A 20,337-nucleotide genomic window follows, 5' to 3' on the forward strand; every position below is an offset into this window, starting at 1 on the left:
TAATGCTACGATTCATTATTTTTGCACTTTTGACTTTAGCTGATTTAAAGAAAGTCCCGGACGTCTTTAATAATAATTGGGTGCCGTTTCGACCATTCAATCAGGATGTTTTCGAGTTTTTTTTTAATTTGTACACAATTGTACACGTATTTTTCTTCGTGTCGTCAATCATATTTAACAACTAAGCTCATTAATGGTGCATTTGTAATTGTCAATTTCGGCAGTGTCTCTTGACGGCAGCGGGTCTCTCGTGCGCGGTCGTTAACACCCAGGCTTTAAGGGCTGTTTTCATTATTTCCACTTACACAAGAGATGGTATCACTGGTGTAATTGAGCTGCTAATTACTGCCTTATCATCAATCACGTTATTGATCGATGACACTTTATCTGAAGGCTAGTAGGCCACGATATTTGCGGCCTAAAAATATATGCTTGTCTTTTTACAGTTCCTCATTAATTATTAAAGTTTATCACCTAACTGCGTATGTGTTTCATTATAAGATTATCATTATGAGATAGCGTTGCATAAAGTAATAATACATTTCACTTTATGTACCTACGCTATTTATTGTAGTCAAAATATCAGGTTTCACTTTAAACATAAGTAGGCGATTGAACTCGTATCGTATTAGATTTGGGCTTTAGTGATTTAGTGGAATTATGTAATGAAAAGCAAATCAATATCAATGTCAGACTCTCAAATTAAGAGATATAAAATTCCCACCGAGCTCTTATCTTCTGTGCATTAAGGTTTACTATCTGCTTAACATCAATTTAGGCGCCAGCAAACATTGACACTTCTACAATTTTGTCAATCGCCGACGTCAAATTGTTAACCCAAACATTTTCGGTTACGGAGTTCTTATGTCTAGTGCAATAGAGCTTAAATTCTAATACTGCCTATAAAAGTTAATTGGTTTAAATTGTGTAGGTGGCGCTAGTGGGTGTGTTAATTCGTAGGGCACACACAGAGCCGTGAGAGTGATATTGCTCCCGAAATGAATGGAGGTTTGCTTACGAATTATAGGGCGTGGGAGAGGTGAAAGGTCGAAAATTAGTTTAGTTTTTTATATTCCTTACATAAATTCAATCTGTATTTTTAATTTTGGCGATAAAGATATACTAAGGTGAAATATTCCACTCATACTTTACATGGGTAAAATGATTATGCCAATATCGCCACGCAAATAATTTGTTAAGTAAATTGCACTAACGGTAACTATTTCTTTTCAGGCTTACGAATTATCAACGTTGACTGGGACACAAGTGATGTTGTTAGTGGCGTCGGAAACCGGACACGTGTACACATTCGCGACGAGGAAACTTCAGCCGATGATCACGTCGGATTCCGGGAAGCGGCTCATACAGACCTGCTTGAACTCGCCCGACCCTCCGACTACGAGCGAGCAGAGAATGGCCGCCACCGGCTTCGAGGAGACTGAGCTCACGTATAATGTAGTAGACGACGATATGAAGGTGAGGCAATTGGCGTATCCTGGTTCCGCGCAATACCCGATAGAACACCACCCGGGGCTCGCCCCGTCCCCGTTGCAGCAGTACCACCAGCACCCCCCCTGTCCCTCGCCGCTCCCCCTCAGCTCGCTAGGCCAACCGTACTCACACGCGCACCTATCGCACCCCCACATGTCGCATCATCCGCAACGGTAGTTCAGATGGCACTCCACTTTATCCCATTTGCTATTTAATTGGCATGAATATCGATCGCTCTCGATGTTGAGAAGATATCGATTCCTATCGGGATAGTCACGTTCTAGGTAAGCTTGTAAGGTTAATCGATAAAACTAATGTACATTTATACGTTACATTTTGTAAATAGATGTCGGGTCAGTGTTATCTGTCACGATTTTCGAGAATTTGAGTGGTGTAAAACGGGTTTACGTTGTTTTCGCAATTTATTTGTATGAAATTATTCTTAATGATAAGCGAGAGTTTCGGGTAACTGATTGCGAATCGAAATTGACAGGTAAAATCGAATCGTGATAAACGTAAAAGTGAATAATTATCTGACAGGATTTGAGGCTACCGAGTACAAATAAACGATTAACTTAATAATCATTGCTGTATTATAAATGGTAATAAAAAACGTATACGATTCATAATGAAATATTTCTATAAGTTTCAATTTGTCTAAAATCAATAACTATCGGTCGATAAATCATTTATCTACTGGTCTATCAGTGGCACGAATGATAGACGTGGAAGTGGTGTTGAAAGAGTTAGATCAAGTAGCGTATAATAATATTTAAAACCGTTTCTTAATTAACGTTAAAACCGGTTGCGACGATTTAGAGTGACGTCTAAAAGGCGTAGTAAGTACGGAACGCGCTACTATGAAGTCGTTATGATGAATGAATCGGTGTTTCATTCTGAAAGTAATCAATACAGGTCAAATACGGCTTAGAACGGCATTCGAGGCGGCAATAACGAAAAGTAGTTATCAACTGATATTACTACGGGATATATCGTACTTATTAGGGTTCAATAACAATGATTGACATGTGCTTAAATATGGTCTTTAGTAAATTTGTGCTACATTACATGTTAACTAGATTATGGCGTTCTATAGATTTGTCTACCACGTCGTAACATGTATGTAGAATTACGTCGTTTGTTACATTGTATCTTGTACCTGTCTGGTTTTTCTAGCGTCCGTTGAGAATAAAAATATATATTCTCAATACAGTAGCAGGTGTTTGAAACTAGAGACAGTTTCCAATTATCGAGAGGTCTCATGAGCCCGAGGCCTTAAATCTACTTCACCTGATCCGGATTATCAAGAAACTTAATTGAAAATTACTTTCGGCCGAGAAGAGTGTTTCTCATAAATTTCGCTGTCAAACGTGATGGTACAGTGCGGATGAGCTTGTATATTATTTGTTAGTCTTTATAATTTTTGTTACACACTCCTACCATCCACTATAGTGGATGGCAGCAAACATTCGTATTGCTCAAATATTCAGTGAATTAGGAATATGCAGCTAGTAGCTGTGCTCTGTACATCGATTGCACTGTGCCATAAATATTATTATTGTTTCTCATTTGCATATCTTTTTCATTATAAAATCCGCCGGCGTCCACCGCGCCCTCGTGCCCGACCTCGGAATATTACCTGTCAGATTTGATATGACGAAATCGATTACGTCAAATCTCTCGTTTCGCGCTCACTGCGATAAAAATCTCTCCCCCGAGTAGAATGTATTTGACATGCGGGTATAACATGTCCGCGCCTAAGGGTGACAAATCAACATCGAGCTATGCTGCGCTGTACTGCGCTGTGCTGTGTTTGGTCAACTCGCTCGTCTAATATTTTAATGAGGATACAAACAACCCATGCTGTGCTGCGCTGTGTGAGGCTACGCTCTGTTTAAAAACGCAGCAGTCTCGAGCGAGGCGCGCTACCCGCCGTGCTGAGCCGCGCTGTGCCGAACTGTGCTATGTTTTTATGGAGCTCTGCCATGTGCGCTGTGTCGAGCTATGCTAGGTTTGGAGCACGCTGCGTGCCCCTCCATCGCCGCATTAAATTCATTAAAATTTTCCTTTTTTTTCACGTATGGTGTGAGGTAACAAGCTACCGTGACTGGACTCTTTTAACGACAAAATAACACATAAAAAATCATATCCGCTTCTTCTTCACTTTCATCTTCATCGGATTCAACTATGTCGTAATGTTTACGTTTTTTTGAAAATAGGGTCATAATTGACGAGATAAACGACTACACGAGCTGCTGATTACTTTATACTGAGCTAGATTGTTTAGGATGTACTGAAACAAAATAGTATTGATCATACTTAGTTTATTAATTATTTTATTGACTTATAGTCTATCACAAATCAGTCCTCGAATTTGAGATGTTTTTCTTAAGTACTAGGGAAAACTAAATTAAAAACAGAACTTCTTTTTCAAAACAAAATAAACTTCTAAATAATAATAATAAACATATCAAAGCACATAATATTTATCTATGTTTGGCTTAGTTTTGAGCCTTGTCTGTCCATCTTTTCCCAAGTAAAAATCACTGGAACTTCACTGTGTTTTTCCTCAGATATCTCTTCATTGTCATCGTCTTGCTCAGTTTCGTATGTCTCTTCTTGTACCTCCACGTTGTCTTCCACCTCACTGTCATTTTCGTCTTCATAGCAGAACCAGAACTTGATTCTTCCAGCAACAATCTGATTTGATCATCGTTCATTTTGACATGAAGTATGGCCTAAAAAATTGGTCAAAATATAATTTAGAGCAACATTCATACATATATTTTACTATACATACTTCATAAAGAATTCAAAGTCTGTAAAAATATATAAATGTACAAAATATATAATATTAATACTTACACAAAAAGTTGCACCTATACTCGCGTCGGTCTCATGGACCGATTGGCGCCAAATGCAAAAAAAAAATCGCACACACACGTGAACTTCTGCCGACCACGCGACGTGCACTAAAATGAAGTTAGCCCCAAATCCGGAAACTAGCAAGGAACTCGACTTCACAGGATTTACCTTCATAAAAATAATTACGAAAATGTGTTTCGTCGGTCTCACAGACCAACGCGCGAGTATAGGAAGGTTAAAAAACGTAGCTTAAGAAACACAGCACATCACAGCGCAGTACAGCGCAGCATCGTTTAATTGTTAAAAAAACGTAGCTTAAGAAACACAGCACAGCACAACGCAGTACAGCGCAGCATACATCGACGGTTATTGTTCACGCGTCGTCGGACGATAAGTCTATTTAATCGAAATATTCACGCTGTAATTACGATCTCAACAGATAAGTGCCTCCTGTGACGGCGTCTTTAGACTCTCTCTTTTAAATTTTATTTCAGGTATAATCGTGACTAGCGTACGCTTTTAGTGATCTAGTTTTATGTTCGCGAGTCGACGTTTCATCTTCGAATAAACAGTTATATATTTGCATTAGAGTCATGGACGTTATTATGATATTTAAATATTCTCAACATGCTATTGTCGTAGTCCGGCGCGAATATAAACGGTTTTATCCACGTTCCTCTGATGATACTCGTAATATGGCATCGTAGGATGCAGATGCTCTTGTGCATGAATTAGCGGTATAAATGTGGAATTCGGTCAGTGCCCTCGCAACGAACAGATCTCCTAATCTTGCATTCGCCGGCTTGATGTTATTTCGTAACAGCTCTTGAGATTTCGCTTTCAATGCGCAATGATTTTTCCACAGTCGGCTTAGAATGTTTGATTCTATTTCGAGGCACGTAGACATCAATTTAAAAAGATGTCGCCACTGTAGGACATATATTTTCAAGTTGCAATGTTTTTAGCCGTCTACGAGCGTAGGGCGTCGTTGGAAATGGCGGCAGTGAGTCACACCGATAACATATTCCTAGTGAATTGTGACTCGCACGAGACGCGCGCCTATTTGAGACATCGCTAATCGCTCGTTAGGTTTCATGCGCCTCGCTTTATTAACTTATCAATACTATTGTTTTGATAAACGCCCCGGCAATTTCTGTTGACTCATCGTATTGTGAGGCATAATTGGCCGCATGTAAGCCGATTGCTCTTGTGCAACCCTGACTTGTAGCAACAATAAGGCTAATTTGACTAATAGGTGCGTTGTAATCGTCACCGCGTGTGGTTTAGGGATTAAATACAATATCATTGGTTGTAGAGTCTCTGCATCTCCTTTCAGTTAATGAGCGCCGCACTAAAGCCATTGTTCTAGGTTTTTGTTTCTTTATCTTGATTTCAAATTGTATGGGCATTAATATTAGATCTGATCAGTGACGACTTCTAATGAGAATAAAATATCGAACAAATAATTCTCCTCAACGAATCGGTTATATTGTGTTCAGATACATATTTTTTTTTGTAGATAACATAGAATATATCTTTTGGATGTCTTTTATCCAATCGGTACAGAGCGGCCGATCCAGTCATTACCATATTATTTAAGCTTAAACGCACCGCCGAATCGATTTTTTAATTATTTGATGTTTGCGAAATGCGTATTAAACGATTGGCTGTGCCTTGTAATTAGTGAGCCGCCGGCCACCCGGATAAAAGACAAATGTTCAACAATAAAGACTTATAATCGCTATCCGCCCCTGCTGTGTAACTTCGAAGTAGAAAAATGTGCAAATCTGTAGAAATTTGTGTAGGCCTCCTTCACTTACGAAGATGTATTATCGAACACGTTTCTCGATTGCTCCTCATAACATCTGATAAATATTTTTTATAATTTAGATTTAAATAGGGAAAAAATCTGTAAGGATAATAGAAGCACGTACGTAGTGGCAGTGATATAATGTTTTATGTGTAACTAAGCTTTCTTAGTTTTGTAATCCATACCTCTGTAAACCATATTTCGGGAATGGGACGCGTTTTTGCTATTACGACGGACCTGTCTTCTCTCTGTTGCTGCATAATTCAGTCGCGAACCACGCAGTTTGCATTCCGATAGGCTTTCACATGTACATATTTATGTACAGGATTTTGTGTCTCCGTAATGTATATTGTGTACGCATAAGTACAATAGCCACGACGGCTAAACCATCGTTACCGCAAATATAAAGTTAATCGCTTTGGGTCACCTGCTTGTCAACTTTTGAGACAATTTGTAGAGTTTGATCGGGATCCTTTATGTTTAGGCCTTTCATTGCATCAGAGAATAATGTATCAACACAAATTGGCATATAGATGGGCTATAAATATCATAATAATTGCCTGGCATTTCATACCTATCAGATTGTACTGGACGCATCTAAAGCCCATAGTATAAACAAGGTTCATTCAGAATTCTCAAACGTTGACCACGATGTATTCGAAATGTTGTGTACATTTTGTTGAAAGTGAGTTTAAAGCGGCGCCTCATGGATATCCTAGAACTTGGTGCCAAGTAATCCGAATTGCCCACATCATTATCTAGCGCTCGTATCAAACATAATTCCACTCACATCGCGGTTACCGCAATTCTAATGATTTGCAGTGGAGGTCCTCTTTTGTATGCGCGGGGCACGTCAACTTCTGTATGCAAGGTAAGACTTTACTATCCCGTGCCCATCGGATCCCGAGACTTCCGCGACTGACCGACCTGATTGCTCTAATTGAAATTTATTCGCTGCTGCGAACGCGTCCCGATTCCCCAATGCCATCGCTTAATCCATTAGATTAATGAATAAACGTGCAACTATTGTCTTCGTTTGTTCAATTATGTATGCGTCTGTGTTTATGCGGTCTCGTTTACTGGATTGACGCTGGACCCTTCTCATCCATTATAGATTTAGTTGCATATCGTCCTGCAGGATGCCGCTGTCCGCTTATTTCGATAATTGGAATCCCTGTTATATTTCCTTACGAACATCTGCGATGCATATCTCGATATCATCAGTGAAACAATTCCACTAATAGATAAATTGTAATATTCGTTTTCAGTCGAAGTTATAATTTCGTTCGAGCATTGAGCAATAGAGGTGCAAACACAAGGCGTAGATTATGCTCAATTAATTCGCCGAATCCGAGTCGGCCCACTTCCTAAAACTAGACTGGGAGACGCAGATGGTTAAAATTAGGCTCGCCGGGAATAGCGTAAACTGGTGCGTGCCTCGTCACCGCGCACCGACCTCACTCGGATATTGTATTACATTATATCACAACAACATTCCTCTTATGCAATTTTAATCACATGTTGTCCTATTTTTATTTGGTCAGGCATTTAAACGTTTAAATGCTTACAATAATATTTTACTTTTAATGTCGATATGTACGTAGATAGAATCTGGTCTAAAATTGATATTTTGAATATTAATGACGTGACACGCTTGTTTAGTTAAATGTTTATTATTTTACTTCCTTTGTTTTGAAAACTATTACTAGAAGTGGAAGTGTATCACAAAGTAACATAATAAATAATATAACTATTATAATGTAGCCCGCAGAGAATGCCAATTGTAAATTAGAATAAAATGGAATAAACGATTTCGAATACGCTCGGCATACATAATAAATGATGAAATAATTTTTTCATGTCAAGCAGACAATATAAAGAAACATGACGTTGAATTTTTAAAAAATTATTGGGTCGAAACGCAAACAATGTTTTCCTCTGTCATCGGGAGAATATACAAGTTATCGGTCATCCTTTTGTATCGCGATCTCGACGCGTCGATGCGTTGTTACCCCGCAGCGGTCGATCGCATCTGTTATTTCTTTTACAATGCCGCTTTAGTGTACGACGTCTTTACTCTTCGTAGTGAGGTGGGATTGGACATCGTTCTGCAATAGAGAATCGATCGAATGTGTACAGAACTAGGACCGAGTTTGGGGTTTGACCGTTAGCCCGTGGGAAATGGCTAGAACTAGCCGCGATGCTTTGTTAGGTCGATTGTCCACTGCGGTGGTAGATGGAGCGATAGGCCGGTTAGCCCAGTCTCGATGACAGCTATGGGAATACTAGGCGCGATTTGGTAGCAAATTTATTGTGATTGCAGGATACGATCTAATCAATTACATAATAATAAATGATGTCGTTTAGTATTACATTACCTATTTTAGAAGAAATAAATAATCACAGTGAAGTTTAAAAAATATAGAAATGAAAAAAGAAATAAAGCGGACATAGAAGACACTGGCGCAGTGAATCGTACTTTAAAAGGAATAGAAGTGAGCGACATTTATGGCACTAGCGGAACAACGTCTAGTTTCCATGTTCCTTCATCCACCTCAGAACAGAACTTCTCATTCTAATATATTCCACACGCGTCCGACGTTAACTCGAAAGCTATTCAGATTTGAAAACAAATCTTTTTAAACTGTAAGTCTGTGTCAATCCATCATAGTTTTTCTATTGGCCTACACAGAGCTTGCATAAACAAAGGGCTTTCAAATGGTAATCCTTGGAACGTGCCGCGAATTAGTTCCGCCGTTCTCATGCTACGTGGGAACCCATATTCTTATTGAAATATAAATTTAAAAGCGTACCTGCTCTTCTGATAAATTAGGTCATTGAATAACTGGTTGTTTGTATTTTGAACAATTGACCTTATATGGCCACCTACATAAACGGTGATATAATCAGTGTTGGCGCATGCGCGTCACAGACGCGTAGGCGGTGTCCTTCCGAATCTAATGTCGAGATCAGATAATTCTCCTTTCATGTAAACCATTATAAGGAAATTAATTTATATCGATAAAAGACCATTTAAATAGCTGCATATTGTTCTAAATTGAAACGGTGAAATGATGATACTGATGATACTAAACATAACAGTGATATGTAGAGCACGTATTAAAACGTCAGATATAGCACGAGTACTTGTATTGACGATCTCATAGTTCATTCTAAATTTAGAAGTCGTGTTCAAGTAAAATTTACGGGAATAATTAAACATAAATAGTACATGTTTCGTGTGCTTTATACCTTTATACGCCGGTTGCAATATATTGTAGCAAATGCGCGCATGCTTCCAGTACTCAATGATTTACATTCACCGGTACTACGTATACATCACGTTTAACTAGATGCTTCGGAAATTGTTGTCAAGCTCCTACGTGCTGCGAATATGGGCTCGTAATAATGTTGTTTATCGCGAACATCGTCTCTTTTCGATTCCACTATCTCTTTAAAATTGCAATTATGTATTAATATAGCGGTCGTTCAAACTGTATCAATTAACCGGTCTGGCTACTTTTTCCGTATCGATAATGTTCAAAAAGTTGCGTACACTTTTGGTCGAGCTTAGTTAACGATTATTCTACAGCCTTCGTTAAGGGCTCATATTTAAGGAATGATGCCATCAAAATACTTATCGTTAATTAAATGTTATGAACAAAAGCAGATTAGTCAATATTTTATTACTTCTTCGGATGTAATTGAATTGCGTAAAAGCGTCATTGTTTGTTACTTCAAGTTTTTCACAGTTCGGTAGCCGTATGGGCATTAAGTTTTAATTGAACATCAGTGGTAGGAGCGTGGATTCCAGGCATAGCTGCTTTTAGATCAGCTCGTTCTAGTGATTGGGGTCGTAACTCGTTTGGGATTGGCCTAAGTCATAAAAGTTGCTCCATTAATTGTCCTTATCCTAATCTGTCCGTTCTTATCTAATCTATCTCATAAAATCAATATCTTAAGTCTAGTTTTTTTTAATGTGTATGGAATTATTTAGTTTTGATAGGTCTCTGCTCAACCTTAATCTAGTTCCTCATACACAGCTCAAATAGTAAATGATATGATACTCCTCAATGAAGCGCTCATCTAAAGCAATATTTAAGTAGGTATACGAAAATTCCAATCATACATTGCGTCATAGTGAATCGAAAGTGGACATAAACTAAAGAGCCTTGGCAATGTTGTATCATGTTTTCTTGATCGGCGACATTGTAGATATGGGCTTCTTTATTTCGATCCAACTAATGCACTTTCGTTAATGCTAGACAAGGACGCGGGATCTTTAATCTCCAGCTCTCACTTCCGTCCGCCTACGACGCGGCGAACGCCGCCCACGCGTGTTACTTAAAAAATCGCAACTTTGTGCGCCGTGCTGCGATAATTCTGTCAGATACAGTTTTAAAACCTTTTAAAGCTCCTTAAATCGAAACATCAGCCTAATTCGAACATTGTTTATTTTATTATTTCGATGGGTTTGTATTGACACCTTTAACTCTCTGTCTCGTGTAGAGTAAGTACTCATAATCGTGAACTTCACTTTGTATACGATTTCATTGCGAGTTACGACTCATAAATTTGGGTAATATTATATCGTACCTGATATAAGGATGTTTTCGTGTGCAGTGTTCAAATGGTTAGCGGATAACTGTTGTCGCAAGAATGACATCAACACGTAGGTGGCTCAAGCTATAAAAAAGTTCGCGGGCACTTTGCGATACAAAAGCTTTCGAAATGACCATCCTCTTTAAATGATGACTTAATTCCGCACACCTCTCCTCGCAGATATCAGATACGTGTTTCGCAATAACGGTATAATACTTTCAAAAAGTCACGATCAGTATCGATAAAAGTTTTTCGGTTAATGATGGCCTATGGCTTCACTACGAACTTAATAATTTATTGTAGCCATACGCATTAAAATTGTAAAAACAATTCGTACATCTTACGGTTGCGTGCATAATAAATTATTTATAATTAAGTATTTGTATACATACTTTAATATATTATTTTCTTGTTAGGAATAATTTAGTACAACGGTAATTATATTATCTAGTCTTAGGTACTTTAATTTCTGTAGCATAATTTCAGTAGTTGATACATAAAATAAATTTAGAAGAAATTGAATTTTATATTAAAGAAAAGAAATATATTTTACATCTTTACTCAAATTCTCTTAAATCTTGATTTCGTTTTATGCGATTATCATAAAAGTATCATAAATAGTTGACATTCGAAAGGAACAATACACAGTAGCCAAGAAAGCTTAAATGGATATAAACAAATATTGTACGATGGAACGTGACTCGATTTACCAAATCAAACAAGACGCGAGGCTCAGCAAGGTTTTATGCTACGCTATGTAAATTTTTGTTTATAATTTCGCGTTATTAATTATTGTAACTTTAGGTTTTTTACTCTAATGCATTTGATTCGATTAATTCTCAGGCCATTAATGAAGTGCCATCATCTGTATAGTTAATAAGTATAACGTGGTTGATATTTTAATTCATCGGATAGGTTTTAAGTTCACTTGCACCAATTCACCCTTACACATTTATTAGGTTTAATTCCTCCATCATTTCCACTTCTACACCCCTATTGTCCTTTTCATGTCACGTCGATAGAAGTAAGTGATCAGGTGGTGCTGCAACGGTTTCGAAGTCGATATTTATTAGGTGATCTCTTATACAATGAAATTGTTCTGTTTTTTGATATTTATTAGTAATATATTTGGATACTTAGGTGATTTTAGCGACAGGTCCGCTATGGATCGTCGTGCGATTATTATTGATACCTGTATTAAAGTAACGTAACATTCCCAGTTTGCGCTTTAGTGCCCAGTAACAGTGTTTGTGATCCATCCAGTGTAACGTATACTAGATGTAAGGCATGATGTGTGTGAACGATTGATTACTTAATTGTTAATATTATTGACGCTTTATTCAATATCGATTACCTTTAATTGAATAATGGTGCTAAAAGTATTTTTTATAATTTTTTGAAAAGTTTTTAAACGTATCTGTATTGTGTAAAGCGCCAATTAGTTAAAATACCAATTATACTAGTGTTATTTATGTTTGTTATTATACTAGTATGATCGGATATTGAAGAATTTATAATGGAGCATAATACTAAATTAATACACTAGTTAAGTGTTGAATGATAATGCTAACACACGCAGTGCGTTCTTTGGACTCATAGAAAAGTTTTAGTGCCTTATGAAGTATCAAGTGATCTGAATTAGTACTTAATTTTGAAATATATCGCTAAGCGATTATATATTTTCTGACTTTGGAACTTTTTTGAGAGCAATCGAATGCTTATTGGTCTGACTGAACTCAAGATTTACTGTACTTAAGTTAACCATACGCTAGTCTACAAATGCAATACTCAAACAAATGAAATTTAAGTCAACCAACTTGCAGCTACATCATCAACGTAATGACAATCATCTATGTAGTTATGTATGACTTAAATTTTGTTTTGATAATATTCTCACAGCAATTGAATTAAATCTTTTTGAAAATATATGTCACATACAAATAATGTTTTTTCATCGTAATGAATAGTGTTCATAGTTCATAATAGGTTAATACAATATAGAAGTCATATATTCTAGATGAAGTATGGTCCAATTTTTTATGTTCTTTTTAAAGGTAAAACGCTTTAGACTACAATGTATGGCTGGATATATTCCGATTGTGTAAAGCAAAGAGATATATCTTAATATGAAATTAAGTTTTTCGACAAGCTTTCATTTCGTTTCGAAGCGATTATTCATGGACGACTGATAAATGTGCAACGTACAGTATTCCAATTACTTAAAGGCTACATAAATATTTTAAAAGCACGTAACGATTTATACGTAAGGTATAACCTTGTTTATATTTGCGTTTAAATTTGATAAGATATTGTTGTTCTATCCTTTTATGAATTATTTTGGTTGTGCTGATTTTTAAATTAAATATAATTCAGATTAAGATTAAGCCTGTTGTAATACGTATACGCATAGCTCCTCGTCCACGGAATAGCTTTAGTTATTTAAGTCACCGTTGGGATCATTTTTACAAGAGCTCTTGGAAAATTGTCCACCCTTCTCGTGACTCGTTAAAACAATGTGATAGATATAATACCTAAAGATGCTAGATCATTGTTACTGTAAATTACATTTTTGTAAATATGTACAATAAAGTAACGGAATAAGCGAGAGTAACTTTAATACTAGATGCAATGTTGTACAATGTGTTTCTATTTAATTATTTTTTTAAAAGATTTAATCTACTCTATCTATTAATGTCCTATTTTATCGTTCGAATAATTTATATTATGCGTTTGTACAATTACGTACATGAGAGAGAAGGAGACATTAAAGAAATTATAAGAATAATAAAACGTTGAAAAATTTCACCAGGTTTTGTATTGTAATAGAATAAGATCCACCTTTCCTTCATCCACTATCGGAGTCCCGGGAATATGACTTTGTATGCTTCCCCGTGTTTTTCATGGAAGTCTTAGTTAATTGATTAATATCATTTTATTATGAGTTTCCTTGTTTTATTCGTTGCTTTGAGACTTCCATGATGACACCGTCATACAAATTGTACCTAGGGGCGGCGGCCGAGGGGCCCCATTTAAGGTATTTCACTATTCCATCAAAATTCGCCACATAACTTAAAGGCCTAAAGTTGTATGGTCGCATTTGTTGGAATTTTGCCGTACTTTAATTTCGGACGCCGCCAAATCGGAACGTACAAGTCGTCTTCCAAATTATTTCTGTAACTACATTGCCGTAAAATATCCAAATTGACATATTCGATTGCCTTTCGATATTCATCTTTTTGAAGGGGCGTATCCGATAGTGTTTGGTTATGCAATATATTGATGTTGCAAACGGACCGCTTCGAGGGCTATACTCTTGTTGGGTTTATTACCACCAATGGTTCCCTTGTAGCGATTGGTTTATACATTTTAACATTGATGCCAAAAGTTGTCCTGCTCATCCCCATAATTACTTGCGAATATTGGTCCCATAAATACATTTTAATTGGTCAAAGCACCTCCTACGCATTTATTTCGGCATAGTGACTTACTTTTGGCATCGATTGCGTTCGAATAAATTATTAGTACGTAAGATTGGCCAATCTTTTCTTCGTGTGCATTGAAGTGAATAGAAGAAAGTAAGAAGATTTAATCAAGGTAAGTGCTTTTTTCATTTACAGTTGATTTCAACAACTAACACATTTAACTGGTTTTATTTAACACTGTGTTTTCGATGTGCTTTTTCAGATTTACTGCGTACAGGTATCAATTAGTAAGGTAGAAGGAAATCTTAAATCTCCCATTTTATTTTATTGTCTTTGACATGGTTTTAAGTAGGTACATTAAGCTGTAGAAGTTACATAAACATTATTTTATAGCCCATTAAATAAAGCGACTTTACAATTGTAATACGAGTCAAATTAATTTTGCACAATTACTTTTATCCGCATTTTTTGGGCTACCATATCCAGGCTAGTGTCTAAAAAAACTGCATTCGTAAGTATAAGTTATTTTTAGAAGTTATCACCATGATTTCACCTTTTTTAAGGGTGCTATAACAGTTTTTTAACAAAAACCGCTATTTTACGGTACAATTTTAACTCAAAGCACTTACACGTGAGAACAAAGTAATATCTTAATTTAAAGATAATATATTCAGTTATACGATCATCTTATAAAAATTGTACGACGTCATACAAAATTGTCACTGAAATACGATTTTCCCAGCACAATGATCGCATAAAATGCAAAAAAATGGGGTCTAAACCGGTACACTTTTAAGAAAATTAAAAGCCTAATCTATCTTCTTACCTATAAATTATTGAGGGATATATAGTCCTTTATAGATTGTGATAATTTTTTTGTATCTAAATCAAAATTTTATTTCAATTATAAGCTAAATTAAAAATACTTGTCGATTTCTTCATACATTTTGCTCTCGCGGGTCGTCAGACCGCGCTCAGAAGCGCTCTTGGAAGGACGGGTGTATCGCTCCTCGTCCCAAAAATAAAAACGAATTAGAAAAAGATTATAGTGCGTATACTGTCGTTTTCGTGATTTGAAATATTTGATACTTTATAAGAGTAAACTGTATAAGTTTCATATTCCAGTTATTTGTAATTTAAAATTATGTTTTAAAAATTATGTTGACTGAGATCCTCTTTTTTTATGGGTTGTTGAACGGATTGGTGGGGTAAAGCAATTTGACAAAACTTAAATCCAAAATGGCGCCGACGAAAATTTGCCATCTTTTCGTCATGGGTGTCATTTTCATGGTTTTTGGGGTAGCTATTAACCAATATGAGGTCAAAAATAAAATCCAAGATGGCGCCGACGAAAATTTTACATCTTTTCATCATGGGTGTCATTTTCATGGTTTTTGGGGTAGCTATTAACTAATATGAGGTCAAAACTAAAATCCAAGATGGCGCCGACGAAAATTTTACATCTTTTCGTCATGGGTGTCATTTTCATGGTTTTTGGGGTAGCTATTAACTAATATGAGGTCAAAACTAAAATCCAAGATGGCGCCGACGAAAATTTTACATCTTTTCGTCATGGGTGTCATTTTCATGGTTTTTGGGGTAGCTATTAACCAATATGAGGTCAAAAATAAAATCCAAGATGGCGCCGACGAAAATTTTACATCTTTTCGTCATGGGTGTCATTTTCATGGTTTTTGGGGTAGCTATTAACCAATATGAGGTCAAAAATAAAATCCAAGATGGCGCCGACGAAAATTTTACATCTTTTCGTCATGGGTGTCATTTTCATGGTTTTTGGGGTAGCTTTTAACCAATATGAGGTCAAAAATAAAATCCAAGATGGCGCCGACGAAAATTTTACATCTTTTCGTCATGGGTGTCATTTTCATCGTTTTTGGGGTAGCTATTAACCAATATGAGGTCAAAAATAAAATCCAAGATGGCGCCGACGAAAATTTTACATCTTTTCGTCATGGGTGTCATTTTCATGGTTTTTGGGGTAGCTATTAACCAATATGAGGTCAAAAATAAAATCCAAGATGGCGCCGACGAAAATTTTACATCTTTTCGTCATGGGTGTCATTTTCATGGTTTTTGGGGTAGCTATTAACCAATATGAGGTCAAAAATAAAATCCAAGGTGGCGCCGACGAAAATCTGTTATTTTATTTTAGTTTACTTCTTTATTATTAAGAAAATTACACCTATGACGAAAAGATGTCAAATTTTCGTCGGCGCCATCTTGGATTTTGGTTTTAACCTCATATTCGTTAATAGCTACCCCAAAAACCATGAAAATGACACCCATCACGATAAAAGTCAAATTTTCGTCGGCGCCATCTTGGATTTTGGTTTTAACCTCATATTCGTTAATAGCTACCCCAAAAACCATGAAAATGACACCCATCACGAAAAAAAGTCAAATTTTCGTCGGCGCCATCTTGGATTTTAGTTTTGACCTCATATTAGTTAATAGCTACCCCAAAAACCATGAAAATGACACCCATGACGAAAAGATGTAAAATTTTCGTCGGCGCCATCTTGGATTTTAGTTTTGACCTCATATTTGTGAAGAGCTACTCCAAAACCTTGAAAATGACACCCATGACGAAAAGATGTAAAATTTTCGTCGGCGCCATCTTGGATTTTAGTTTTGACCTCATATTGGTTAATAGCTACCCCAAAAACTACCCACACTTGCAAATGTGTTTGCTACGTAGGAAAAGTTCAGATTTAAGAGTATCCTAGGTAATGTGTTATGTGACGAATACCTATAATTTATTTCATTCCGACTATTTTTCGGAATAACATACATTTACTAAGAATTGTATACAATGCCGGATTTAATACAGTGCCGGTAACATCATATGTATGATAATAATTCTACATTTCTTAAAAAGCTTTGATATTGTATACAATTCATAGATTATTATTCAATGAAATAATGATGTAAAATAGTCACACTTTTTTAAGTTGTTTGAATATACTAACATACTTATTAGGATCGTACCTACTAATAAAAGTAACAAAATGAATTTTTAAAGTTCCTAGTAATCTTCTGGAATCAATTTCAATAAAAATACATAATATCAAAAATTAAAAATAATATCAAGTATGAAGATGGTCTATAAAATGGAATGCGCTATGTTTACGTGAGCGTGATATTGCCGCGAACAAAGTTACGTCGTTAGATACCTAAATTTGAGTAACGCAGATTTGTGACAGCGTCCTTAACCAAAATTATAAATACTTGAACAAAAATTCTATCTTCAATATAACTACGGTAAATGTTTCATCGCTAAACTAGTTTTACTGAATACGTCTACATTTTCCGCATCTATTATACAATATATTAAAGCCGACACCCATATTATCATCGGGTCAGAGCTTAATGCATCTGTTTAAAATATTGTGACGTTTCTTGAGTAATATTCGCTACGTGAGCTTACGATATAATGCTAACCAAATAAATTAGACACCTCGCCTTAGCCGAGTCTTCTGAATAACCCGAACTTGTAATTATTCTTACCGAGTTGGCAGATCTTGTTTTACTGGTCCAGTAATTTCTCCCAGTGATAGTCATTTCAATGGTGTAGATTTACAGGGAAACTTAGCAGTAGTGTTGCAGTCTTTATTTGACCGTCTGTTGTAACGTAATATGCAGTATTTATACTATGCAAAATGAAGGAATTATTCACAATAGTGCTGATTTTGTATAGGAAAATAAATTTTATAAGTCCATTTGTCGGTGACCATTAATATTGCTATTCAATTCCGATTAGTTATTTTTATATCATGTATCGTATCGTAAATATTACTTTCAATAAGAACATAAAACAAATATTTTTATAGGGATGTAGGATATTTAGATCTCTTTTACATCTTAAAGAAATGATTTATGCTTTGCGATAATGTTTTATGTTTTTTTTGTGTACGTTTCTTGTCATGCGATACGCAGATTAAATGCAATTTTCAAACTCATGTTTTCATTATCTTGACGTATAATAATTATAGAGTAACAGTTTCCCTCCACAATAAATGACAAGATTATCTTTGATTATTTATCGTTAATTACAAACAAGTCTCTATTTCAATCTTAAAATAATACTCGATCTATCGTGTTTAAAAATGGACGCATATTTCTTCTGATAATTAATTAATTAATCTTAGGTTATAAAATGGTTAATACGACCCTAAATTAACAAGTGATAACTGCGTTAAAAACAACCGACTTCAAACTTGCACTTGCAACATTTACAAATACAGACAAAAATGCTCATAAAATAAAAACTACTGGGCCTATCCGAATAAAATTTTTATGGGACCAATTCGACACCATCCCGCATCGAACAAAAAAAGAATCACGTAAATCGGTTCAGAAACCTCGGAGTAATCGGTGTACATACATAAAAAAGAAACATACCGGCCGAATTGATAACCTCCTCCTTTTTTTTGAAGTCGGTTAAAAATAGAAATGTAGACTGTAAAATTCTCCGCTATTTTTCTTAAGTTTCATTTGAACCCTTTTCTTTTTCTTAGTGATATTTCATGTGTAACACGACTGCATTATATGAAAGTTGCACAAATAACGTTTGCACCATCGATTAGCTTTGCGAACCTATGGAATACGTCTTTGAATCTCAGCGAATTTGTAAGATATTTATTTCTTGGCCAGACAAAAATTTCAAACGCCTATTACTACACATCAGTAATTTTTTCTGCTTCAATTGCCGAGTGCCATAAATCTAATGGCTCAATGTAAATAAAATTTTCTCGATTTTATCCGGTAACAATTTCTTGCGTATACGTAGCGTGACGAAGTGTTGTAATTGAATTCTCTACATAGAAGATGTTTTTTTGTTTGAGTATGATCGAATGGTTCCTGCCATGCTTGGCTTCTTTTTCATATCGGGATACATATGTTATAATTAGTTTCTTGAAAATATAATAATATTTAACGACCGTCTTTCAAGAAATGATCGTCAGAGAATTTATTGTTTCTATGACTATCTTAAGTTCTTCTCTTTGTTTTTTAACAATACTTATTTAAATAGATATTATAATTATATTTTAAATAGACCTTGACCAAACTGAGTCATTACGTACCTAATGATAAAATTTATTAGTTTTATAAATAAACATAAGGAATTTCTTTTAAGTGAGAATAAATGAATAGATAATATATGTTTTGTTTGCTGCGATCGGTCATGGATCCTCTGTATATAAAATATGTATATGCAGAAATATAGGATTTTAAGTGAAGAGTGAGTTGTATCATAAAAGTATATTATATTATACATTTGATATTTAAATGCCGACCTAGTCTAACCTATTAATATAAATAAATGTGAAGTAATATAGAACAGTTTTTATCAAATAGACCAAATATGTTACTTGAGCGTGTAATTTTAAAGTAGGTAATAAATCATCTAGGTATATAAAACGACACGAAAAATGACAAATTCTGGAAAAAATATGGTAGAAATAATATGAGCTTTTTTATAATAATATAAATTACAAAGGAGATAATATACAGATCGCAGATATATTGCATATCATCAGCCAATTTTACATTTAATGACGCTTTCTTTTGAAGGTGTAGTGTTAATTTTGGATTTTCCCATGTTGTTATTCTTAGCATAAGCAGTAATCTTATTCAGTAGAAAACGCATGGACTTCACGAACCACGAGTTTGTGGATTTAATACAAGTTTTACTGTACTATCACATTTCCCCTTTTTTAAAATTTCCTGTACAATAAAAAATGAAAAGTGGTGCTTCATAAACTTGAGGATGTTCAACAACAGAATCGTAGAAGTAACGTTTTTGCTCTAAAAATACCATCGCTCAGTTTGTGGACAGTATGTTTCATAACAAGTTCATTTAAGAAGAATTTTAAATTCTCAAGAAGTAATTACATTAGGCAGAGTTAAGTTGGCCATATGAGCGCCTGGGCTAAATTATGTGCTGGAGAAAGCTGTGGAGATGGCATGGGTGTAGGGCATTATTAGCAGAGTATTAAAAATATAAATTTTCGCTTTTCATTCAATTCACATGATTTCACAAAATTTTAACTGGTGCAAAACATTAAAATACGGTGTGATGTCATCGGAGGCAGGAAAAATGATATTATCAATCCAACTTGATAA

The 20,337-nt window shown here is 35.5% G+C and overlaps 1 protein-coding gene across 4 annotated transcripts in view; it reads left to right on the forward strand.

Moving 5' to 3' along the window:
• Nucleotides 1–20,337, forward strand: part of bs (serum response factor blistered) — a 173,819-nt gene that overhangs the window by 26,599 nt on the left and 126,883 nt on the right. For all 4 annotated transcript variants that reach the window (XM_089703299.1, XM_089703300.1, XM_089703302.1 and 1 more), the window contains exon 2: nt 1,234–1,476. In XM_089703299.1, coding sequence (XP_089559425.1) covers nt 1,234–1,476 — 243 coding nt within the window. The remainder of the gene's footprint in view (nt 1–1,233; nt 1,477–20,337) is intronic.

Source organism: Colias philodice, chromosome 14 (assembly GCF_061535455.1).
Source record: "Colias philodice isolate Cphi_HAF_F1 chromosome 14, ilColPhil1 Martin Lab GWU primary, whole genome shotgun sequence".
Taxonomy (NCBI): domain Eukaryota; kingdom Metazoa; phylum Arthropoda; class Insecta; order Lepidoptera; family Pieridae; genus Colias; species Colias philodice.